The 24549-nt window shown below is 30.9% G+C and overlaps 8 protein-coding genes across 9 annotated transcripts; 6 read left to right on the forward strand and 2 right to left on the reverse strand.

Moving 5' to 3' along the window:
- Positions 1-124: 124 nt before the first annotated feature.
- Positions 125-2584, forward strand: LOC139090620 (longitudinals lacking protein-like). Its single transcript, XM_070640403.1, has 4 exons — positions 125-242; positions 907-1047; positions 1121-1284; positions 1341-2584. Exons 2-4 carry the CDS (start codon positions 952-954, stop codon positions 1462-1464), a joined length of 384 nt encoding a protein of 127 aa, XP_070496504.1. The 5' UTR covers positions 125-242; positions 907-951; the 3' UTR covers positions 1465-2584.
- Ttc30 (tetratricopeptide repeat domain 30) lies at positions 2398-4545 on the reverse strand. The gene has a single exon (XM_070640401.1). It carries the CDS (start codon positions 4531-4533, stop codon positions 2587-2589), a length of 1947 nt encoding a protein of 648 aa, XP_070496502.1. The 5' UTR covers positions 4534-4545; the 3' UTR covers positions 2398-2586.
- A 248-nt stretch (positions 4546-4793) lies between these two features.
- Positions 4794-6385, forward strand: LOC139090627 (nuclear receptor coactivator 5-like). The gene is made up of 5 exons (XM_070640412.1): positions 4794-5104; positions 5189-5334; positions 5401-5509; positions 5565-5742; positions 5802-6385. The coding sequence occupies exons 1-5, from the start codon at positions 4920-4922 to the stop codon at positions 6345-6347; spliced, it is 1164 nt and encodes a 387-aa protein (XP_070496513.1). The 5' UTR covers positions 4794-4919; the 3' UTR covers positions 6348-6385.
- Positions 6386-6608: 223 nt separating this feature from the next.
- Positions 6609-8413, forward strand: Mon1 (vacuolar fusion protein MON1 homolog). The gene is made up of 3 exons (XM_070640282.1): positions 6609-7164; positions 7224-7954; positions 8014-8413. The coding sequence occupies exons 1-3, from the start codon at positions 6674-6676 to the stop codon at positions 8271-8273; spliced, it is 1482 nt and encodes a 493-aa protein (XP_070496383.1). The 5' UTR covers positions 6609-6673; the 3' UTR covers positions 8274-8413.
- Positions 8414-8727: 314 nt separating this feature from the next.
- Positions 8728-9648, reverse strand: VhaPPA1-1 (Vacuolar H[+] ATPase PPA1 subunit 1). The gene has a single exon (XM_070640284.1). It carries the CDS (start codon positions 9512-9514, stop codon positions 8888-8890), a length of 627 nt encoding a protein of 208 aa, XP_070496385.1. The 5' UTR covers positions 9515-9648; the 3' UTR covers positions 8728-8887.
- A 325-nt stretch (positions 9649-9973) lies between these two features.
- LOC139090543 (uncharacterized) lies at positions 9974-13120 on the forward strand. 2 transcript variants are annotated; one of them, XM_070640279.1, is made up of 4 exons: positions 9974-10344; positions 10399-11091; positions 11152-11403; positions 11466-13120. In XM_070640279.1, exons 1-4 carry the CDS (start codon positions 10020-10022, stop codon positions 13016-13018), a joined length of 2823 nt encoding a protein of 940 aa, XP_070496380.1. In that variant the 5' UTR covers positions 9974-10019; the 3' UTR covers positions 13019-13120. The 2 variants fall into 2 exon arrangements, with proteins under 2 accessions (XP_070496380.1, XP_070496381.1); XM_070640280.1 differs by having other exon boundaries at positions 10251-10344; positions 10412-11091.
- Positions 13121-13132: 12 nt separating this feature from the next.
- On the forward strand, positions 13133-14273 carry jet (F-box and leucine rich repeat protein jetlag). The gene is made up of 2 exons (XM_070640283.1): positions 13133-13289; positions 13371-14273. Exons 1-2 carry the CDS (start codon positions 13230-13232, stop codon positions 14166-14168), a joined length of 858 nt encoding a protein of 285 aa, XP_070496384.1. The 5' UTR covers positions 13133-13229; the 3' UTR covers positions 14169-14273.
- A 6264-nt stretch (positions 14274-20537) lies between these two features.
- On the forward strand, positions 20538-22993 carry TpnC25D (Troponin C at 25D). Its single transcript, XM_070640602.1, has 4 exons — positions 20538-20696; positions 22142-22392; positions 22462-22652; positions 22718-22993. Exons 1-4 carry the CDS (start codon positions 20694-20696, stop codon positions 22723-22725), a joined length of 453 nt encoding a protein of 150 aa, XP_070496703.1. The 5' UTR covers positions 20538-20693; the 3' UTR covers positions 22726-22993.
- The last annotated feature ends 1556 nt before the right edge of the window (positions 22994-24549 follow it).

Here is a 24549-nt window from a genome sequence, read left to right on the forward strand (position 1 = left end):
TTTATAAGTGACGTGACTAATGTTGAAAAAATATTATGTTGCTTGCTCATTACTTTTAAAAATAAAAACACGTTACATTATTTTCAAATTGAGTCTTAAAAGAAGGGGCTGAAAATATGTTAACCTTCAATTATTGTATTTAACTTGTAAAGAGACTCCATTCGTTATTTATAATTTTGTGGATATTTTCGATATATTAATAGCATTTATCAGTCCAAAATACTGTGAAATTAGCGATAAAGGTAAGTATTACAATGTTATGTCAAAATTTATTCATAAAACGCTCGATTTTTTGTGAAAATTATAAAAGAAAGTTTGTTTTCATGTTTTTCACCAACTCGTACAATTTTTATATATTTCGCAATATTTAGTGAGTTAAAAACATGAAATTCACATATTAAATGAAGTGATGCATACAATTTAATGATGTTTCAATGATCCAATCAATACATTTGTTTCTAAATGTTTGTAATATATTTTTTTAAAAATTATCTTTCACTTTTCCTTGTCTCTATTTCTTCTTCTTTCGCATTTCATTTATTGTATGCATTAGAAAATATACATTTTTCATCATCAGTTTTTAGTGTGTGAAATTTGATAGAATTGAAGGGCAATGCTGCAAGAAAGAAATTTAAAAAAACCTTTTATTTAACTCTGCGATTTTATTTCTTGTATAATCCAGTAGAGTTCATTAAAACTTTAAATGGCTCGATTGTTATGAGCTTACAGCATAAATGCTCAATTTGTTGACTTTTAAAAAAATATTAGCAAGCATACGATGCAAAAAAGAAAAACTAAATTTGACCCATTTTTCTTTCCATTCATGTTTAGTACATCTCTTTTTGTTCGGTCTCATCACATTCTTTATTTTCATTCCATTTACTTTTATTGTTATATCTTATACAGTTTTTCTGCAAATCAAAAACGGGCATTGAAGCAACATACAGAAAGATGGGCGAGCAGCAATTTTTCTTGAAATGGAATGATTTTCAAAACAATATGGTTTCATCATTCAAACACTTGCGTGACGAAAAGAGTTTTACCGATGTAAGCATTATATTGTGAAAAGTGCCATATTCCATTTTATCACATATTTTCTTTCATCATTCATAATTTTTAGGTAACATTAGCATGTGATGGACAAACCTGCAAGGCACATAAGATGGTTCTTTCAGCCTGTAGTCCATATTTCAAGACTTTACTTGAGGAAAATCCCTCGAAGCATCCAATCATCATTTTGAAGGATGTCTCATTTAATCACTTGCAAGCTATTTTAGAATTCATGTAAGTTTAACTTTATGATTAAATTTCAAAATATTTAATTTATTTTCTATTTACAGGTATGCAGGAGAAGTTAATGTCTCACAGGAACAATTACCTTCGTTCTTGAAAACAGCTGATAGATTAAAAGTTAAAGGCCTAGCAGAAACCCAATCACCGTTTTCAAACAAACGAGAGGGTTGATAAGCTAATAATCATATCCCTCCGAGCTATAAGATATTAAAATCTCATTAGAAACGCTCTTCATTTTATAAACTTTTTTTTTATTAATACTTTTCGGATTATTTTCTTAAAAAATTTAATTTCAAAAAACAAATTGACGACATTCGTAAAACATTTGTGTTTTCTAAAATTCAGTTCTCCTTTTGACAAATTACTTTTTTTTTCATCATAATAGTTTTATTTTATATGACGATATATTACAATAACGGATAAAGAATATAGTTAATTTCTTTTTATCATACATTCTAAATATAATGAGACGTTTTTAAGATTATTATAGTAGTTCTTCCTTTAGTTTGTCTTTCTTTAATCACATAGTGCCCCCGAGATCCCCCTTCTATTTTTGTCCTTTTAGAATGAATTATCTATTATAAAGTACTATTCTAATTTCACTTTTTCTTATTTTTTAAATTTTACTAACTACTCTAAACGTTATCATGAGGTGTCGATTCAAAAAAAAAAAAAAGATATAGAATAATAATTATTAGTAAATGGGACAATTTGTAAAAGATTGATGATTCAGACTAATTAAATAATTAGGTTCAAATTACTTTTAAATTTTTTTTCTACTTCTTTTGTTACCGAAAGTTTATCTCTCAGCTGCACAAACTAATTAATTTCCCTTTTAAAAAAATTCAAAAACTGTTTTTATGCCAAAGTCACCAAATAATAAGCACATTTTCATTTTTCATAAATTAAATATTTTCAGATAAAAAATAACTAAAACAGAAATTTTATTGACAGAAAAGAAATCCTATAATTTTAAAGATCTTGCAATCTTTATTTCTTAATACTTTTATTTTTAATTTTATTTTATTTCACACATTAATTAGAGAAAAAAATTTGTATGTTTTTAAAAAATGATTTCAAAAATATGAAAAAATTATACGAAAATAAGATGAAAAAAAATGAAAGTTAAATTCAATTTTTATTGATGGAATGAAATTAAATGACATAAAAAATACACACATTATACGCATGATAAGCTCGAGAATTAAGCTGAACAATTAAGAAACAATGGATCATTTTAAGTGAGATAGGCAAAATAAATAAAAATGATTAAATATTTTTAAAATTGGAATCTTATTCATATTCCATAATTTTCATCAACAGGTAGCGCAATTTGCGAGCTTCAATGCCGATTGTCGGAACATCTTCGGAATCTTCGTCGCGTAAAACAGAAGGAGCTGTTAATCCATAAATTTCACAAGCATGTAAGAAATTTATAGTATCTTGAATAGCTAGTGACGGTAAAACAATCGTTTGTTTAGCTAAACCACATAATAATCCAAGAACACATCTTTTAACGTGCAACCATGTATCAGCACATAATCTTGTACTTGATTCTCCTTCAACGACCATTAATGCATGTGCAATGCGTGAAAGTCCAAATTCATAATTTCCTTTTGCACAATAAAGTGTTCCAATTACTAAATTAATAATACAGAGATGAAGGCATTGTCCATCACCATTTCCCTTTCTTTCTTCAGCTCGTTCAACTCTTCGCATCAGTTCCTCTGCTTGCTCATTTTGCGATGTCATGATATAAGATACACAAAGATTTGCTAAAACTATTGCATGGACTGATAAAATATCTTCATAGCTTTGCCGAACTATTGGCTCATAAAAAGCAGCTGCTTCTTTGTATTTATCGCCTCTCATAAATAAGACATGAGCAGCATTTAATCTCCAGTTTGTAGTTTCACTACAAAATTCGGAACTTGCTCGAAACTCTCGTTCTGCACTAGTAAAATCATTTTCACGCCAATAAATCCATGCTCGTGTCATTGCAACTGGTTCATATTCATGTAATACTTCTTCATATTCTCTCAAAGCATTTCTTAGTGCATTTTGATCTGAAGCCATTCGACATTCTTGAACTTTTGCAGACAATGTTCGTAAGCGTGTAGCAAGATTGTTGGACAGGACACTTAGTTTCTTCTCAGCTTCTTCCAAAGATGTTTGTGATGTGATTATTGCATCAAGCAAATCGTACAAAAATGATGACAAATATTTGTAAGTCATTTGAGCATGTTCAGCCAAAATGTCAGCAGCCGTATCAAACATTTCATGTTTACAGCACAAAATTAATAGATTTGAGAATGTTTCAAGTGGACAAATTGGACCAAGTTCAAGGAGGAATGCCAATCGTCTTAGTTTAATGTTTCCATTCATGTGATCGCCAGTTAATGCCATATTATGTAAAGTTACTGGATCTAATTCAGGCTCACTTCTTGGTGGTAAATCCATTAATGCTTCTTTCGCACCTTCAATATTTCCTTCTTGATACTCAATTGCAGCTTTTAAATTTAATGCTTGAACAATACCGCTTAATGATAATGTTGGTGGATTTCCAACACTTCTAGCGCCTCCTTCCTCAACTTGTGCTCCAATCCCTAATTCTGGAAAATTTCGAATTCCACGTTCAATAATTTCACCAATCATGTTTAATGCTTGAGAATACTCCTTTTTACGATAATGACACAGTGCAGAATTGTAAGCTGTCAATGGATTAAATCCAGTCTGTAAACTCGAGAAAAAACGTTGAATTGCTTCATCATAGAGATTTGCTTGATATAGTAAGCATCCTTCATCATTTAGAGTCTGAGCAGTTCCTGCTTGTCTCTGCAACAAAATTGATTGAGATGCCGAATAGTCTTCATTGCTAAAATAAATTGCGCTTTGTAGCTGCATGACTTTATCTTTTAAATGCTCAACATCGACCATATTTGAAACTTTTAAAGCTTCTTCAAATAGTCCTGACTGATAAAGAGATTGAGCGTAATAAAGTTTATATTCAGGCACTTCTGGACACATGTCACAGAGCATTTCGTATGCATTAGATGCCTCGATGAAATCTTGAGACTGATAGTAGCAATGGCCTAACAACGATAAGCCGCCACGAGTAGTTGATGCTTCGTGGATAGAATTGAGAATATTTATGACTCCATTGTACTGGCCTTCTTTTATCATCAAATAAATTGTCTTTGTATACTCAGAATCACGAATTGGTCCTTTATTAAGCATCATATTTTGCCGATTTTCAATTAAACTGCGACTGTAAAATTTTTCATTAGTTTACTTCACAGGTTGCTATTAGTTACCAACATGTATGTTTCCATGTAAATTTCATTCATTTGAAGAAAAAGTAGTCTTTGCCGAGAAAGAATTATAGAACGGTATTTTTAATTTTGATTCATTGGGATATAACAACGTTATAACTTAGTTATTTATGATTCATAATGCTTAAAATCGTAACGGAATTTTAAATTTTAAAAATGTATTAGGAGTTCTGTTGTTATCTTAATCGTAAATGTGTGTAAAACTTTAATTTTACTTTATTTGGACACTAATTAAGTCACGATATACAAAGCATTCGAGTGTTAATAATCTTGTGGATTATTTCCAAATAATTAATGATCATGGAATCTGTGAATTTAAGAGATCCGACCAAAATAGCAAATAGAATTTATGTTGGACATATCAATGAAGGAATAACATCAGAACTATTGGATATCAAATTTGCTGTTTACGGAAAAATAGTTGGTATTTTAAGAACATCTCCAACATTTGCATTTATTCAGTTTGATCAATCAAGCAGGTAAATAAATAGCATTAATTTCGTATGTTACTAATTTGATGAATCATTAAACTAATACACATTTATCTGGATGTTATACTTTAGTGCACAAGCCGCGATTGAGAATGAGAATGGTAGTTTTATGGGAAATCAAAAGATTATGGTCAAAGCCGCTGAAATGAAGAGCCAAAAACATAAACTTCCGATGAATGATATAAAAGACATTCCTGACGATGAGCCAATGAATAAAAGTACATATGTTATATATTGTTATACTTTTTGTTATCGATGTTACTAAAACTATGTTTTATTTATAGAATACTTCTCCGATGCTAATGAATATTATGGCAACAACTCTATAATGGCACCCACTATGGATTCTGACATTAATCATTGTGAGATTATAGTTCTTTCTAGGTCTTTAAGGTATGATTTCATCACATAATTTTTAAATAATTTGTTCATAATTTAATTATATTAGGCCGTATGCTGAGGAAGTTGAAAAACAGTTAAAAATGCTTGGAATGCATGTTGACCTAATGTTTCCGAATGATCAGATTCCGATGAACAAAGTTTTGGGTAACATTCAATCTCGTGGATGCTTGTATGGAATTCTGATAACTCCAATTAATGCTGAACGTAAAAGTTTAACACTTACTGTAAGCATACCGATAGCACTTAATGTTGGTGATTTCTTAATTTTTGTAAATTCTTTTAGATCTTATACGGTGATGCCACAGAACACAGAAACATGCCAACTGACGACGCAATTCGCTTCATATACAAAGATTTTGTTAATAAGACAAAGGGAATCTCTCCAAATAGAAGTTATCAACACCCAGAAGCTATTTCTACACTTTTAAAAAATTTGTTTGAGAATCGGTCATTAACAGTCCTTCAGTATGAACACATTATTAAATATTTGTCACAGAGAAAAGAAGCACAAGTCATTGCCGAAATCGGAGAAGATGCACATGAAAGTAATAATATGGATACAACGCCTGCAGCAAATACTACAAACACAGCAACGACTTCAGCAGCATCTTCATCCACCACATTCACGAGCTTTGCTCAAGATAGAGCAAGCGAATTACAGAAAAAGATTCTTGGAATGCTCAAGAATAAAACAATAACCGAAAAGATTGCACAGAATGTTGAAAAGAAGACAAAATTGACACAATCAGACAAAGATGATTTGAAGCAAAAAGTTTTAAAAGATGAAAAAGTAAAGTCAGCATTGAGTGCACTATTGGGAAGAAAATAAGATTAAAAAATAAAGAGATTTTTGTATTTTTAACCAGATTTAAAGTATTTTATTCATGACTTAATAGTATATTCCAGATAACAATTAAATGGGATGGTGTAATATTTACTTTTTGAGTTCTATTTTAAAAGGCAATAACATCCAGAGTTCAAAGTCGAATGAAAAGCACATGAGCTATATTGGAATTTCTCATTTTCGATTAATAGTCAGGTACTATCGTATTCTGTCAAGTGTTGTTTTTTTTCTCTCGACATAATTGAGATTACAAAAAAATAAAAAAAAATATTTTAGAAGAAAATCAAATTTAATTAAATTTTTAGAACGTAATGAGTGACATAAGCAATTTTTCGGATGAAGAAGATTCTAGACAAGATGACTGTGCATTAGTTGATGCACTCAGTGAGATTAATTTCAATGAAAATAATATTGAGAGTATCAGACAAAACAAATTAGAAGAAAATCAGGAACAAAAACATGAAATTCATAGTGATCCAGCTAGTTCTAATTCTCTGAACTTTGTTGATGTTGATGAATATGACTATTTACATGACTCGGAATGGATAAATCAAAAATGTCATGTCTTTATATTGAGCACGGCAGGAAAACCAATCTATAATTTGAATGGAGATGAAGAAAAATTGAACACACTTTTTGGGCTTCTGCAAGCTTTAGTTAGTGTCGTTCAGACGGACGATGACTGCATACGATCGATAACAGCAAAAAATACTAAATTTGTATTCCTAGTTAAAAGTCCTTTGATATTAGTTGGAGTCAACAAATCCAATAGGAGTGAACAGCAAATTTATAATCAACTAATGTAATACATAGCTTTTATCTCTCTTATCAATATTGCTAAATGACTTCTCTCTTTTTTAGGGACGTATATAATCAAATAATTTTTATTGTTACTCTGAGTCATATGAAAAGCGTTTATGAGAAACGAAATAATTACGATTTGAGGAAATTAGTCGCAGGATCTGAGAGATGGGTTGATCATTTACTTAGAAATGAGAAGCGTACACGGATATGTAATAGTTCCTTTGTGTCACTTACACATTCTGTACGAATATTACCAATGGAATCAAGTATTCGCGATTCAATCACAGCAACCATTCAGTCAAATTGCACTAAAATTAAAAATCTTGTATTTGCTGTCCTCCTCGCCAATAATAAGCTCATCACTTTAGTTAGAATGAAAAATTATTACATGCATACAGACGATTTGAGGCTTATATTTAACGTAATCGATTGCTCAGAAAGTTTCAAGTCTGCTGAAAACTGGTTGCCAATTTGCTTACCTAAATTTGATTCTAATGGTGCACTTTATGCTCATATATCATACATTTCTGATGATTGTGAAGCATGTCTACTTCTTATGACCGTTGATCCAGAATCTTTTCCTATTCTCTCAAATGCCAAAAAGAACATTACAGAAAAACTTAGACGAGGAAATTGTATGGAAGCAATAAATGCTGGAATAAGAGATAAAGGAATCAAGCTTAAAACTGATGTTGCAGTGCCTGAAATTCGACACTTTTTCTACAAGAACAAAAAGAATACCCAACTATTGTGTTCTGAGATTACGGCACCATACAGTAATAATTTAGGTAATATTTAAGTCACAAAATTTATCAAGATTTGGTGCTTATAATTCGAATTATTTCAGATCAATTTGAGAGACTGGAAGCAATGTACTATGATCTACATAATAGAATTCATCGAACATCACGACCACTAAAATTAATTTATGAAATGCATCAACATGAAATTCAACTAGCGTGGGTGACAGCAAATTACGAATTATATGCCACATTTGAGCCTCTTGTTGATAAAAAATCAGTAATAATAGCACAGGTCAATAAGCTACTCAAATGGATTCGAAAGGAAGAAGACAAGTTGTTTATGACAGGCACACATATTTTCTAGGAGCGGGTAACGAGTTATTTTAGGCTCCTCTCGAGTCGCGATAACTCGTTGAATTTTAACACAGATGACGAGTCGTTGAGATAAAAAAAAATACTTTAATTAACAGGAATAAAAACTTATTAACTTGTTCGTAATCTTGATTTTATTTTTGTATCATTACATGTTTTCACTAAAGCATAATAAGTATGTATAATTGTTTATTTTAATATTAATGGATCGCATATAGAACAATCAATTGTTTTTATCCTTTCTCTGATTAATTTATTTATTACATAATAAATGAATGATGTGATAAACTAGCATTGAATGATGAAGAATTATCTAAAGAAATTATAATAAATCAAACGAAAATTATAAAATTTACAAATGTTGAAGGAATTTCATTCATCATTATCTATCCTTTGGAATAAACGTGTAGAATAACGTACATACTGATATTTAAAAGGTCTTGTGATTTCAGATATTTTTTTCGTCTCACCATATGATTTAATTCTTTTTTAATTTTACACAAAAGTTATGCATATTCTTCACAACAACACATTGATTTGATGAATTAAGTCATCGATAATTACTATAATTTATACAGCTTCTCTTAAACTTCTCACTTTCCCTTCTTATTCCTTGTCTCCCATCTTGACTTTGCTCGTCATATAAATTCCGACGATGAGTCCAAAGAGACCAATAGCGGATCCAAAGATTTCGACGATAAGAATCTTGACGAAAAGATTTGAATTTGCAGCGTCAGCTAAAGCAGCACCTGATCCGACAATACCGACAGCCAATCCACAGAATAAATTGACTAAACCAACTGCGAGACCTGCTCCAAACATGACATATCCAGCCATCCAGTTTGTTCCTCTAACTGATTCATTGACTGCTGCAATATTAGCCGTGAATGGTTCAAGTCCTCCGGACAAAACAATGGCAGTAATGAGTCCATAGATGGCAACAGCTTCACAGAAGATGACAGAAATTAAATTTTTCGTCTTAATTCTGGGTGCTTTAACTCCACCGCCAATGATTGAAACTCCAGTTGTATGAATTCCCATAGCAGCTCCAACAACTGACAATGCAACAGAGAATCCAATTCCTAAGCATGCCCACATATATGGGCTAGTTTCTTCAAGGAACCATCCAACAGATATTCTTTCACCTTGTCCAGTTAATACGTGATAAAGGATCCAAAGTGAAATTAACGATGAAAGTGTTCCCGTAAAAGTATATGCTAATGTGTAGCGCATCGTGATTTCTGGAATGTGGATTCTCCTAGCACTTAATAAAAGAGGAAAATTTAATTTTTCACTACTTTAGTTTTTTTTGACAAGATTTTCACAATTTGTCAATAATCACATGACAGTACAGTAAGAGCTTCTTACTGTATAAATTTTGAAAATGTATGAAAAAGTGTCCGTTATTTCGAGTTCCTACTGTACTTTTGTGGGGAAAACTCTATTCAAATTTATTTTATACGTTACTCATTTACTGATTTTTCTTTTCAGTTTTTCACAAATTAAGCATCATTTAATATACAGGTAAAATGCTTGATGATATTAACGTAGATCGTTACATCAGTTAAGAATCATAGTTAATGTTTTTATAAGACATTTCCTGAAAAATCGCCTACTAAGCGAATTTTAATTTTGAATTTTTTGAAAACATTTGAAAATTGCCGGGAAATTTTCAAAAGTAAACAAAGCATTTTAGTGAATGAAATTTAATTAAAATATAAAGTGTTACAGTGTTAACATGGAAGAATATCTTACAAAATTCCACAAACAAGAGATATTAGATGCTCTTAATGCCAAAAAGTTCTTAATTTCTATAACTTTTGACTTGACAAACTTAATGAAAGTGAATGAAAAACTATACAATCAAATTAAACACAACTTTGATGACGAGATTATAAAGTGGAAGAAAGTTGCCCTTAATCAGATTTCAAAATTGGTTCAAGCTGAAAAAATTCAACTTACCAATCAAAATATAGAAATAGAATATGATTTTTTTAATCATCCTGAAAGAGTTGAATGGCCAAAACTTACTTCCGAGCTGTTCCAACTTGTTGAATTTAAAGGTAAACAAAATAATTGACTTATTTATTATCAACTGAACTATAACTATTTTAAAGGATATGTTTTTAGATCATCGACGCCCAGGAAATTAGAGCTTTTGCGAGAAGTAAGGTGCATAAAATGTCGACAAACAACTATGATAAAAGCTGATCGTTTGTACGATTATACATTTTTGTGCTCTAGAAAGTGTATAATTAAAGAAGATTGTGATGGAAAGTTGGTATACACAAAAAAACAAGAAGAAGTGCCACCATTAGAAAATACAATTGATTTTCAAGTGTTTAAAGTTCAGGAACTTGATAAATTCACTCCAAAATATCGGTATTATGCAGTAGAAGTGGAAGGAAAACTCGTGGATTCGTGTAAAATTGGTGACACAGTGTATGTTTTGGGAACTTTTGAGACAAGAACTGATCCCAATACAAAAGAAATTAAGAAATATGTTATACGGGCAATTAAAATTTCAAAGGCTTTCGAATGGAAGCAGTCGTTGATTTCTAATGAAAAAGAATCTGCTTATATTGCATGGATAGCGGATAAAAAACGAAATAACGACAATGAGTTGGAAGCACGAGATGAAATGTTGAAAGGTGTTGCTCCTGAACTCAATAACTGCTTCATTCTAAAATTAGCCCTTTTAATTGTCTTGTGTACTGGAGGAAGATCTAAGCATCGTAAAGCACAAAGATTAGAACGTTTAACAAATAGGGATATCAGTCATATCCTTTTCATTGGACTTCCAGGATTGGGTAAGCTTTAAAACTTATTGTAGCTTACGTTTAGTTTAAATTATTTTATTTTCAAAACAGGAAAATCCCAATTAATCAAAGCCGCATCGAAAATCAGTTATCGAGCAATAAAATGTGTAGGATCGGCTTGTACTTTAGCTGGTTTGACAGCATCAAGTTATAAAGAAGACAAGGAAACGCATGTTGAAGCTGGTGCTTTAGTTTTAGCCAATCAAGGAATTTGTTGTATAGATGAGTTTAATTTACTGTCAACTAGAAATCGAGGTGCACTTCACGATGTCATGGAGCATCAGAAATTTTCATTTATGCAAGGTAACTTATTAATACGAAATGTTTTAAATAAGCACTACATTAATGTTATTTTAAACTTTCAGCGAGTTTAAAGGTCGAAGTGAACACGAGATGCAGTATTATAGGAAGCATGAATCATAAATCCGAACAAATGGCAGAAGCAAAAAATAGAAATCTTAAAAATTCAGCATTTAATATTGAACCTTCGCTTATATCGAGGTTTGATTTTGTATTTTTTCTTGAAAAACCAGAAGATCAAGAATTCGATAACAACATAATCGACAGTATTATTAATGAATCCAAGACAGCATATAAAGAAATTATTACTGAATGGAGTTTAGAGAGAATCCAGTCACATGTTCTTGTAGCTAAGAATGTATCATGTGAACTTACTGCTGATGTATACAAATTACTTGTTAATTACTATCGATTTTGTAATGCTTGTCAAGAAGTAGATGAATCAAGAAAGACGATGAGATTGCTTAAAAGTTTAGAAAGGCTTACAGTGGGACATGCAAAATTAATGCTTCGAAACAAGACAAAATTGATTGATGCACTCACTATTATTTGGCTAACGGAAAATTCTTGGTCTTTTGGAGATTTAGTTGAGCAACAAAATTTAATTCTGTCTGAGCTTCCAATGGGTCCATCACCACAATGTATTGAACATATTTTTGATACACTACAGCTAAGCCATCTTAAAGAAGTTTTTGATCAAGAACAGAGTGAAACTTCAAATGATACAGGATATCCAGTGCAACTAAATTCAACGATTAGAGAGGATGCACAAGATAAGAAGAAACTTTTCAATAAGACTGGTGCACTTAAAAGACGATCCAATGACACTAAATACAGTGAAAATCTAACAGAAAATGTCGATGAAGATATCCCAGAGATTTTGAGAAAATCTTTTGGATTAACTAGTATTGAAGATTTATTTACCAACAGTGATGATGAGTTAGAAGAAAGTGCCAAAAAATTGAAAACTGCTTTCCCGGACAGTCCAAAGATGCAACAGTTATCATCAGATACACTTTCAATTCAACACATGGAAGATTTTCTACTAAATGAAGAATCGAATGAAAGCCTTGATAATTTTAAAGTTATCCAAGACAACATGAGCACTCAAAATGGTCACATGGCTGGTTCTAGCTCTGCAATTGATAACAACAAAGATCCATCAAATGTTTTTCAAAAGCCTACAATTCCAATCGAAAAATCGGAATCAAAAGAAAATGTGCATTCAAAGCAAGAAAAGGATGAAGCAAAGAAGCTCGACGAAGATGAAGACTTTTTAATGGATGAAATGCTAAAGGACTTGCCACATTCATCAAAAAGCATACCACCGAAAATTGGCACAGAAACACAAAAGAAATCAACATCATTAGGATTTCTCGGTCGATTGAAGAATTTTGAATATACATCACAAAAATCTCAGAAGAATGAATCCCAGAAAGAGAAAGAAAAGGCTGATGAAAATCCATTGTCTGCTATAAGTGAAAACTTGTTAGCATTGAACAATCAACTAGCGGGAACTTCAACCCAGAAGATGTCTGATCAAAAGACAACTTCGACTCCGATGTCGAGAGAAGAATATTTAAAGGCTTTGGATGATGAACTAGATTTATGGAATTAAAAGTTAAATTATTAATCAGTTATATTATTTTTTAAGATTTTTAAAAAAGTGCACTTAGAATATCCCCCAATAAATGTTAATACCTACTGGGTATTATTGACGTGTAGAAGTAAAAGCTTTGTGTTATTTACGTTGTTTATAAATTCCAGATGATTTTGTAAATTCGTAAAGATTAGCATTATCAAAATATTTTCTCAAGCTATGAGAAATAATGGCTCAATTAAATTTATTAGATTTAGTGTATTCGGATACATTTTGTGAAATTCAAAAAGTAAGTTGTCAATTCTTTAGCTTGAAAGTCTGTAAATACTAATTAAAATACTAATAATTAACATTTTCTTTATTTTTACAGTTTCTCAGTCTTGAAGATTATTTCAACTTACGATGTGTAAATGTAACTTTGCATGACTATATCGACCATGAATTAGCTGTAATTAAACAGATCAATTTTGCTGGACAAGATGAAAGAGCTGTTGATGCTTTTAAAGTTCTTAAAGAACGATGTAAACACCTTCAAATTCTTAATATCAGCAAATGCCAATGGATGACAAATGACCTTCTAGTTCCGATTTTACAAAATAATTCAGAAACACTTGAGAGCATCAATTTAAGCTATTGCGAACATATTACAGAGCTCTCTCTTCATCCAATTATTATTCATTGTAAAAAGTTGAAGAAATTAATTTTGTCAAATTGCTACTGGCTTACAATTGGATCTTTTGAGACATTAATATTTCATCATTCAGATATTGAAGAATTGGATCTTAGTGGATGTACTATGATAAGTGAACGGTGTTTATTGCTACTTCTTCAAAAGTTCTTTAAACTTAAAATTCTGTCCTTAGCATCCATCAATAGTGTTAATGACAATATCCTGTTTACAATATCAAAGTACCAGACAGAAATCATTCATTTAAATCTATTTAGATGCCCAGAAATCACAGATAGAGGTGTTGGTGCCCTTTCATTAAATTGCAAGAAATTAGAGACTCTTTCCGTCCGTGGATGTCTAAAAGTAACAGACAGAAGTTTGGACTTATTGAGAAATCGCAACATCCATGTGGATGTTCCAAGAAATGCTACAAATGCATTTATTAATAATTTTGATTATGCAAGGAGAAGATTAAATGTTTTTTATTTGCAAGTGTAGTTTTATCGATGTCTGACTGAAAGGTTTTATAGAATGTGAATTAATTTATTTATGTTAAATTTTTGGTAATAAAGTTATAAGATATTTTATATTGGATCATTGCAATATTATATGTTAATAAACAGTATTTATTTCATCACAAACTAATTTATGTATATATTAGTGGATGTTAAGTTAAGAGGTGTGCCTATGTACAACAGGGGTGTAGCGGGAAAATTTATGGACATTTTGGGATTTTTTGACGGAAAAATTCTTGCAATTTGGTATTGGAAATGGGCAAAGGGCAGCTATCGGTAGAGCCAGTTTTAGACGCCAACTGAGAGAGGCCATGGATCACAGCTGATCTGTACGACCAGCGAAGTAAGTAAAGTAAATAAACCCCTCTCCATAGCTGAAATTATGGAAGATATATGCGGCCTAAGTACACATCTGGTCTCATCGTTGTTAGAAATGAAAGTCACGTGTCAGTTTCATTATTTTTATTTTGTTTTGTTGGTGCTTTTGTAAAATTTTATGAATCTTGTAAAGTCACATGTTTCCCCATGTTATTACATCCAACTTTTGTTTTTCTTCGTGAATAAAAATGAAAATTTTCCATGCATCTTAGAGCTTCGTTAAGTGTATCTGAAGTCGTAGAAGTTTGAAATGAGCAATTAATTTAAAATTAGGTAGTAAAATACGAAGAAAAATTATTTTTTATCACATTTAATTTATTTTCGGCAGTCAACAAAAGAAATTCATTTCCCGACTATTTCATAACTCAAAATTCTTTAGATATTTTTAGACATTTTGTCAAAAAATAACAAAAAATTTCTGGCATTGAAAAATGGAATTTTAACATGTCAAGTGAGTATATAATCGATTGGTCATTAATCTTAAAAATATTTTTTTTTTCACAAAGTAGCTAATTTTAAGAAAATACAAAATAGAGAGAGTAATCTACTGTCTCGTGGTTTTTCAGAGACGTCATGCAGAGTATGACATGGAAATATTTTTTTATAACAGTTTGTGATGAGCTAAAAATTATCTTTGAGAAAACATTAAGCCAAGTGAGGTGGTTTTAAGTATTTTTAAATCTTGTAGGATTCTCTTTATACTTATTGCTCTCATCATTTTATATGCAAATTTGACAACTAATAAATTCAACAGATAATTGTTAAGTGCATTTTAATGGCCCAATAGCACCAATAGCATTTCGCATTCTTTAGATAGCAGGGATGAAAAATCCAAGCAAATTGAAGAATTTTTCCAAAAGTGGACAAACCAAAGCCCCAATCCCATTTCCTGAATACGATATACCTTCATTTGCTTGAACTAAAATTAGAGTCATTATTAATTGAAAATTTTAATCTATGCTGACCAGGTATTCTTCGAAATTTTTGAGTCTAATGTTGAGAGTGAACAACCTAGTTCACACCTAGTACGCAAAAGTGTACCGCAAAAATATTTTGAAATGTCATGAACTGTATGTCGTGCGTGGTTTCAATCGAGACTTACCACCAAAGTGTGACACAAAAAAAGGTTGCCCACTTTGTATGAGCGCATCTATACATCTTGAGAGAACTTGTTACAATCTTCTAAAAATCCAAGCATATAGCAAGCCTCTTTACAAAAATGCTAGGGAAATGTAGCATGAATTAATAAATGATATTGCTTATATTCAATATGATCATTCATTAAAATTTGTAAAGAGGAAAGAAAAACTGAGCAAAATTGAAATTAATTAGTTTTAATAAAGAGGCAAAATGAGATGAAATTTAAAATATTCCTCTACAATTCAAGGCACTATATATAAAGTGAATTATGAAGCATACATTTCAATTTTTAATTATCTTTTTTCTTCAATTACGATACAAATTTTATGACATTGCAAAATAAGTGTGAACAAAATTAAATTCCTTGCTATACATAATTCCACTGTTTATAGTCGATTTCGCTCTTATTCTCTCATACGACATTTTCCAATTAATTTGGTAGACTGTATGTATTAATAAATAAATGCGTGTGTTATGACATTAAAACAAATTAAAAAGTAAAAATTTTCACAATTTTCTTTCGTGAATTTTGAGTGGATAATGTCCTATGATGTGCTACATCTAAGAGCAACCTTCCATACTACCTACTTTTGATCTTGTTATTATTGCAATCCCACACAAAAGGGGCATATTTTCATCAACAGACTTCTTGTGATCTAGTTTCTTTATTCTAATGTCCGGACTTTCTCATCCCGATCGGAACAAATTATTCATGACTGAGAAGACCATCTGTTGAATTTTTGCCGAGACACTGCTGCACTTTTGTGTTCCGACCTCAAAGTCTCAAAATGGTCCGATATTTTGCAAAAATCCTCTGATCACCCTAATTATGACAGCCAATTGGTTGTAATATGGCATCCAAGAGGCAGTTTTCTTCTAAACTGTTAAAAGAATTGCCACTTGGATGTCATGTGGCCATTTGGTCATTCTGTTGATCCACTGTGCTAAACTTGACTAAAACAACTACTTCAGCTATTTTCTTGTGTTGTTGCTCTGCCTCCTTCCCTACGGTTGTACGCCAAGTGATTTTCTTTCCGCCAGCACTCCTTTTGCCTTTGACGTTCCACACCGCCATGTGGCAAAACATGTGTCGTTCGGGTATGCATGAAAGCTCAAAGATAAATTAGTTTCTAGATGAATGATGTAACGATTTCCGCTCGTACGCAAATAATCGTCACCGTAAATGATGACTATGATACATATTTTGCGAAAATAACTACATGATCTTTTGGGATTTACAACAATAAATTATCGCATTTTGAACAAACTTTTCTTCTCGATAGAAAATCTAAATCAAAATAAAAAGCTTAAGAATTAATTACCGCTAACGCGTGGCGTCAAATAAAAATAAAAACATTGGAATCGTAAATCTGTAAAATGAATAGTATGAAAAATGTGTGCAAACTCTACATCTGTTGGGGAAATTAAATTGACTGCGAAATTTATTAAGAAATAAAAAAATTTTAATGCAATAAAAATAATTATTTAAAAGAGTGACTGTATGCTTTTTTAAGCAATTAAAGTACCTACGTAAAATTTGCTTTTTTGAGGCTTATTTTATTACTTAAATTAGTTTATTTGATATCAATAATTATATTCAAGGCAATTTAGAGATATAATTGACAATATTTTGAAAGCTACTGAGCTTTTCTCCATCATAAAGTACCCACACCTTATCGCGATGGAGGTCGTCAATCTAAACCATATAGTGAGATGATGGAGTCGAATAAGGTTCTGGTTAATACAGCATTTCTAAAATATAATAACTCTTTAGGATTGATGACATCGTAAAACGATTTAACATGAACAGGCTGTGATGGGCCGACGGGAAGCCATCAAATTTATCAAATTTACCAAGTCCCATTTTTATACGGATTGTCTAAGTCATATGTTTTTAATAAAATTGTAAACATTAATACTCAGGCGTAACTATTTTTCTCAGGACAACATTTCCAAGAATACAAACCATTCAAAAGGTGTATAAATGTATAGCAATAAATATAAATTCATTTCATAAGACTATAAAAAATTTGATTAACTCCTCACGGTCCATTTTTATCTCACTCCATACATCTCAACATATTCATAGTCGATTAAGCGTCACGATTTTTATTAAAAAGCAAATTTCACACGTGAAAATCTCAATAATATCTTCTCTCTACGGAGAGCACACTTTTCTTTCTAGCTGCTTAAAAATCAGAAAAAATATGGTTTAAATATAAAAGCAGTAGATGATTCGAAATTAACTGGAAGAAAAGTATTTCGACATCGGAAAAATATATAACACTAATTTATTTATTTTTATTGAATAAAAAGAATAATTAGGTTGACTATTTGCATTAATCAGGGCATTAATTAATTCAAAATTTCTGTAGCTTTAATTACTTTAATAAAATATAATAAAGATTAAATGACAGCTCAGATGAGTGAACTTTTCAAAAATCTAATTTTCACCATCAATTAATTAAATCAGTGTTGTCTAAACTTAGTGCCGCGGTATACTAATTTGCGGTTTCTGTTGAGGTATACCACCAAGGTGTGCTATGACACAAAAAAGTCTGAAAAATACTTAATCAAATTAAAACTTAATGTTTCAAAGTCAAATTTATAAGGTTCGTCCAAAACTACAGAACTGTAGACAAAAATCGCAAGCTAGCAGCTTCGGACGATCAAAAAGGTACAGCTGAATGCTACAGGCCATCTAAATGACAGGAAATGCAGACCTGCAGTTCTTGCCAGAGCCCTAGAAATTCATAACATCCCAATCGACACAAATTATTCATGGCAGTCAATAGGCTGCTGTGTGGGGTCCAAAGATTCATTTTTAAGTTAATTGCCATAAAAATTTTCACTTGGATGTAATCTTGCTGTCATCGGGTTGTGTTAAAAATCTTGTTTCCATCGGCCATAATCAGGTTCAAATTCAAATGGCAACTAGGAAGAATTTTCTAGTAACTTATCAAACCCACTCACTATAAATCTTTAAATAAGTTTCATTAAGATTTACCTACATGTATAAAAATGCTAATCAAAAATTAAAACCATACTATACGCTGAGTAATATAAAGCATGTGTAAATTCGATCGTGAATCCATAATGTTTTGATTACATTACTTTACTCCTCACAACTCTTCAAAAGGAACTCTATTCTTCTTATTTAAATTCCAATGCAAAATAAAAGTATAAATTCAAGCAAAATATATTTTCGATAAATGAAGCATACAACGGAGCTGATGTCATATTTTGTGTAAATTTTCAGAAAGTAATTTTCCACCGATATTTTGCTACGAGAAATATAATTGACTATAAACATTTCCCAACAGGCACTTTTACACTGAGACATTTTTTTAAAAACAGAAAAAGAGAGGTGTTAAATAATAACAAGCCAAAATGCTCTATGGGTGTCAGAATATGATTATTTTTTGAGATATGTATCTTTTAATGATCATCACATCAAAATAAAAATTGAGACAAGTTAAGAAAATTTTTCAGGTTTTCCTCGGGGAAATTTATACATTTTCATCATTTTTCTTGCGTGGAAATTCAGTCAAGGTTTGTCATTTACTCGCCTGTTTGAAGCTAGTTACTGCCATTCTATTCCATGTAACTAAATATTTATTCTGTTCTGTCAAAAACTAGTTCCACTGTCAATTAAAGCTTGACAAATGAAATGACTTGGAATTGTTGATGTTTGATTACTGATGGACATTAACTAGCTATGCCCACTCTGGTTTCATGAATTAATAAAGTTTCTAGGTTCACACCTAGTTTCTATTAAGCGCTAAGTATTCATTTTGTAAATGATCTGCCTAAAACTAGGATGAAAATCGACCCTCAGTGGACTTGAAATTATGACATGACAACTAGACTAAATTGGAACGTCCCGTAAAATTTGTGAATAGTCGACTTTAGGTTTATTTAATAACTAGACAGTATACCAAGATGTCTTCGCAGCGACAAACAATCGAGTAGTAGAATATGCGTCAATCTTGAAGTAACCCAATGTCATGAAATTGAAAGCAAATGTTGATTAACACGCAAATGTGTAGCAAGAATAGTATAAACACAAGAATGCGCTTAATGCAACATGTTGAGAAAACCTGTAGATTATTTTTTTAAAACCCACGATATTTTCGTTTCGACTCTATATAGTTCATTGAGTTATGATAGATGTATTTCTAGTATCTATTTTTAATGTAATAATCTTCGACAATATTTTTTCATATTTTCAGCTATTTCTGTTTCCTAACAAGAAGTGAAAAAAGAAAAATTCAATGAGGAATTTTCATGGGAAAAATCGGAAAAAATCAAAATTTTTTGCTTGAACTGATCTGCCAATTTTCATCCAATTGATGATATTAGATACAATAGCATGTTAATTAGCAGTCCTATTGAAAATTAAATCATCATCACAGCCTCTTCAGATTTATGAGAGTAAAAATTGCATGATGTAATCGAGTGAATCTCTCTGTTTTTAATTAATCGCCAATTTTATGGAAAATTAAGTGCCTTTCGATCTTGACAGTGTGTCTATGTATACCACATCTCCACATTTTCTTTCTTTCTTCTCCGAACGCGTACGTTACAACCACAAAGAATGAGAATATTTTTTATTTAAAGCATCAAAACACAGCAAATTTCTGAATTTTTATAATTGCTCTTAAAAACGAGAAAAATTTATAAAGAAAATGTTCTTCTTTTAGCTTATTTTTCTCTCGTTCGCTTACATTTTACTACTGTTTAATTCTTGAAAAAAATATGCTTTTGTGTGAGAATATCAATACGATACAATCCGACGATGGTTTTTTTATACATGGAAAGCAAGAGCTAAAAGATTTTCTTGTCTATAAAATGTTATATTAAGAGATCCGTCCTTTTAGTGTCTAATCATTGTCGGTGACATTCGGAGTTCAAGAAAGAACTGAAAGCAGTGCGCTAGTATTAATTCTTTTTAATTGTTAATAGAATATTTGCAAAAAAATAAGCCAAAATGGTAAAAAAATAAATTAATTTTGTTAAAATTATGGAAAATTGTGCTTTAAAAAATTATTTTTGGACTCCAAAAATTTATGAAAATATTAAATTGTGAAGATGTGTAGATTGAAATCTAGTCTATCAATTCAACTTAAATTTGTGACTTAAAATTTAAAATGATTTTTGAATTTTTTAAAATAATTATTGAATATTTTAATACAAAATGTGAATGATGAAATTATTCTAAATATTGAAATAGTGCATATAAACTAGAATATATTCTAATTTATTCAAATTTATTTAAATTAGTTTTAATAAATAAGTGAGAAAAATTCAAATCATTTTCTATCATTACATAATGGACTAGAATTTTGGAATAATTTAAAAACGCAGAGATTATGGAATTTATTAATAATTTAAAGCAGTTGTGGTCAACCTTTTATTTTTCCCGGCCCATTTGATACTAGGGCACGACTGAAACAGCTCGCGGCATACGGTTAATAGCATTTTTAAAATTGGTGACACACAGGTTGTCCACCACTGATTTTGAAAAATAATTTAATAGTTTTAGACTCACTTATTTACTTTGGTGGCAGTAACGATCAATTTCGATCTATGACCTACTTCAGATGGCGCCTGAACTTGACTCTTTCGCTGGTTTCCATTTGCCAATTTCCAATATCAAGTGCATTGCTATCTCTATCATCAGTTTCTTTCCATTTATTCTTTTGCCGTCTAAAAATACCTTATTTAACTCTTTAGCTCACATTTTTTAACGTAAAACAAAATTAAAAGTTATTAAAAAAATTTCCATAGTAAATCATTCGATTATATTGATTTCTCATCAAGAATGTTTATCTTCATTTTTCCATTAAACGATTAAATTAAGTGTAGCGTAAAAAAGATCTTAAATTGAATAAGTGAGGAAATGATGCCGCAAGCCATAAATTTCAACCCTTTCGAATCAAGCATGATGATTTGTTGGATTAAAACAGCGGTGGGCAACCTTTTATTATACGTGGCATATCTTAATAGAAAGCCTCGACTAAAACCACACACGGGATATGGTTTATGGCATTTCCAAAAATGTTTGGCGGCACACTAGTATACCGCGGCTAACAGGTTGTCCACAACTGGATTAAGATATTAACATAAAAAAATATCTGCTACAATATTTTATAATCAAGTAGGAGATCAAGATCTGTGTAGGATTTAATTATTTGTTTATTAATCTTCTTTTTTAATTGTCGGATATCCATTACTACTAGGTTAGTGATGATTAATTAATCTGATAATTCAGTCGAAAATAAATTTAAGAAAAGTAATATTTTTGGAGTTCAAAGAAAATATAAATGTGAGGAGTAATTAAGACATGAAAACCTTAATAGCTCGAGAAAGAATTAAGCACAATTTTTCCAAAAAAAAAAACAAGGAACCTAAATTAATTAATTTATTTTCAAACAGGATGACGATGATCAAAAGATGCAAATTATGCGTAAAGCTTTCCAAATGTTCGATACAACAAAGTCAGGCTTCATCGAAACAATTAAAATTAGTACAATTTTAAATACTATGGGTCAATTGTTTGATGAAGGTGAACTTCAGGCACTGATCGATGAGGAAGATCCAGAGAATGTTGGAAAAGTTAACTTTGATGGATTCTGTAATATTGCCTCCCATTTCCTTGAAGAAGAAGATGATGAAGCTATGCAACAGTAAGTTTACTTGATTTATTTCAGAGTTAGAATCTATAATTCTATTCCTTAATTTTTCCTATTAATCAGAGAATTAAAAGAAGCTTTCCGTCTTTATGATCGTGAGGGTAACGGTTATATTACAACATCCACACTTAAGGAAATTCTTGGTGCTCTTGATGATAAGCTCACATCGACTGATTTAGATGGTATCATTGCTGAAATTGATACTGATGGATCTGGTACAGTTGATTTCGATGAATTTATGGAGATGATGACTGGTGAGTTTTAGGAAAACTAATATTTGTTCCTTAATTTTAATTTTTATTTCTTTCTTTAATTTCAGGTGATTAAATCAACATTTCTAACTTATGCCTGCCTGTTAAATCAGTACACAACTCTTTATTACTTTTATTTTTATCAAATCGTTTAACTGCCAGTTGAACGCATGCTTCTCAATATATAATTTTTGGGAATGTAAGCTAAGAAAACGTTAATTTTCATTGGATTCTTTTATATTTTTGCCGAGGTCACTTGTATATCTGATCTGTAAAAGCATAAGAATAAGGGCTTTCATTTGTGAATTCAAGTCAATAAAGTTTAATGCCTTAATTACTGTAAATATGTTTCAATTATTGTTTTTAAAATGTTATAATTTCTAAGTGATAAAAGTTAAGTTTTAATGATCTGATAATTTTAATTTTGATAAAGAGATAAGGAAAAATAACATATTGATGGATTTGCTCGATAAGCTGTGTTACAATAGGATTAATTTATATGAGATAACAAATATGTAATAAATAAAATTAATTAAATTATTTTTTGATAAATTGAACCAGCATTTAATTTATTGTGACATAACTTAATTGCAAATCCTCTTCTTTTTTTAATTTTTTTGACAATCCTTCCTAATTATAATTGATATATTTCCTTAATGGACAACTTGACATAATGTCTGGTTAATAACTAGACCTACGATTGACTAATGACATATTTTATGGAACATTCCGGAGAAAATGTCATTAGTTGACCGTAGATCTAGTTATAATCTAGACTAGTAGTGAGCAACATGTATGCCGCGGCACACTAGCTTAAACCGTATGCCATTTCAGTTGAGGCTAATCACCAAGGTAAGTCGTGAAAAATAAAAGGTTATCCGCCACTAATCTAGACGTCATGTCAAGCTGTCAACTCGGAATGAAATTGTTTCAAAGCCTAGAAATTTCTTATGCAGACATTCCTAATATTTTATGTAAATGACAAAATTCTGGCAACTGTCGTATTATTACATAAACATAACGTCAATTATCCACCATCGTTGCAGAGGAAGTTCAACATCATTATATTTCATTTTCATTCCAATTGTTAATTCAGCTGTAAATTTTCATTAGAAGTTAATTATGGTAGTGACTAAAATGAACTTACTTTTGGATATTAAGCATAATCCAAAGCGAAAATGATTTTTTTATGGTTCATTACAAATCATATCTTAGACAATTTCATTTTTGGACGTTTTCCAAATGCTGATAGATGATTTATGTCGCTATTGAGTCAGCAAAATTTTATGAACACATAGTTGATGTAGTGAACTCACATTACTATCTGTATTTAAGTAGGTATTTGATTTTTAAGGTGGCGAAATTTTTTGCGCATTTTTTAAACCCTTTTTACGTCAAGCGGTAAACGACTTTTTAGATCTTCTTCCTTCCCCACTTGTTACTTTTTCTAAATGTAAATTATCACAACATTTAAGACTCCCCCCTTAAATACGTTGCATAATAAGTGAACGACCTATACGAACTACATTAGATGAAATGATAATGAAATGATAATTTAAAGCATTTTTAACACTTTTAACACGCAAAGCAGACAGTAATTACCCGGAAAGCACATTGCATAGACAAAATGGCAAACTCGACACAAGTCGGCGTGGATCTTTCTTGAGCTCAAATTTTGTTGAATCTGGCACCAGACCGAGCATAATTCGAAAAGGACAGACTTCGATTAGTCGACCTTAAATATAATTACTAACTTGACATTTGTGGAACCATTGCCATGATATGTATGTCATTACTAAAAGTCTGTCTTACTCGGTATCGATATTAGAATTAATTTTCAATATTTTTTGATGTTTTAGAACAGAACCCTGAACAAAACTTGAACTAGATACTTTGTAAA

This window comes from Chironomus tepperi, unplaced genomic scaffold (genome assembly GCF_022539635.2).
Source record: "Chironomus tepperi strain 1889 unplaced genomic scaffold, CSIRO-AGI_Ctep_v1 contig_219, whole genome shotgun sequence".
Taxonomy (NCBI): Eukaryota; Metazoa; Arthropoda; class Insecta; order Diptera; family Chironomidae; genus Chironomus; species Chironomus tepperi.

Excerpts from the sequence above, each read along its gene's own strand:
- Mon1 (XM_070640282.1), top strand. The coding sequence starts at position 6,674 with ATGAGTGACATAAGCAATTTTTCGGATGAAGAAGATTCTAGACAAGAT. Across the intron at positions 7,165-7,223 it reads CAAATTTATAATCAACTAAT|GGACGTATATAATCAAATAA; the intron begins GTAATACATAGC and ends TCTCTTTTTTAG. Across the intron at positions 7,955-8,013 it reads ACCATACAGTAATAATTTAG|ATCAATTTGAGAGACTGGAA; the intron begins GTAATATTTAAG and ends GAATTATTTCAG.
- LOC139090627 (XM_070640412.1), top strand. The coding sequence starts at position 4,920 with ATGATCATGGAATCTGTGAATTTAAGAGATCCGACCAAAATAGCAAAT. Across the intron at positions 5,105-5,188 it reads CAGTTTGATCAATCAAGCAG|TGCACAAGCCGCGATTGAGA; the intron begins GTAAATAAATAG and ends GTTATACTTTAG. Across the intron at positions 5,510-5,564 it reads GTTCTTTCTAGGTCTTTAAG|GCCGTATGCTGAGGAAGTTG; the intron begins GTATGATTTCAT and ends TAATTATATTAG.
- Ttc30 (XM_070640401.1), bottom strand. The coding sequence starts at position 4,533 with ATGATGCTTAATAAAGGACCAATTCGTGATTCTGAGTATACAAAGACA.
- VhaPPA1-1 (XM_070640284.1), bottom strand. The coding sequence starts at position 9,514 with ATGCGCTACACATTAGCATATACTTTTACGGGAACACTTTCATCGTTA.
- TpnC25D (XM_070640602.1), top strand. Across the intron at positions 22,393-22,461 it reads GATGATGAAGCTATGCAACA|AGAATTAAAAGAAGCTTTCC; the intron begins GTAAGTTTACTT and ends CCTATTAATCAG.
- LOC139090620 (XM_070640403.1), top strand. The coding sequence starts at position 952 with ATGGGCGAGCAGCAATTTTTCTTGAAATGGAATGATTTTCAAAACAAT. Across the intron at positions 1,048-1,120 it reads ACGAAAAGAGTTTTACCGAT|GTAACATTAGCATGTGATGG; the intron begins GTAAGCATTATA and ends CATAATTTTTAG. Across the intron at positions 1,285-1,340 it reads CAAGCTATTTTAGAATTCAT|GTATGCAGGAGAAGTTAATG; the intron begins GTAAGTTTAACT and ends TTCTATTTACAG.
- jet (XM_070640283.1), top strand. The coding sequence starts at position 13,230 with ATGGCTCAATTAAATTTATTAGATTTAGTGTATTCGGATACATTTTGT. Across the intron at positions 13,290-13,370 it reads CATTTTGTGAAATTCAAAAA|TTTCTCAGTCTTGAAGATTA; the intron begins GTAAGTTGTCAA and ends TTATTTTTACAG.
- LOC139090543 (XM_070640279.1), top strand. The coding sequence starts at position 10,020 with ATGGAAGAATATCTTACAAAATTCCACAAACAAGAGATATTAGATGCT. Across the intron at positions 11,092-11,151 it reads CATTGGACTTCCAGGATTGG|GAAAATCCCAATTAATCAAA; the intron begins GTAAGCTTTAAA and ends TTTTCAAAACAG. Across the intron at positions 11,404-11,465 it reads GAAATTTTCATTTATGCAAG|CGAGTTTAAAGGTCGAAGTG; the intron begins GTAACTTATTAA and ends TTAAACTTTCAG.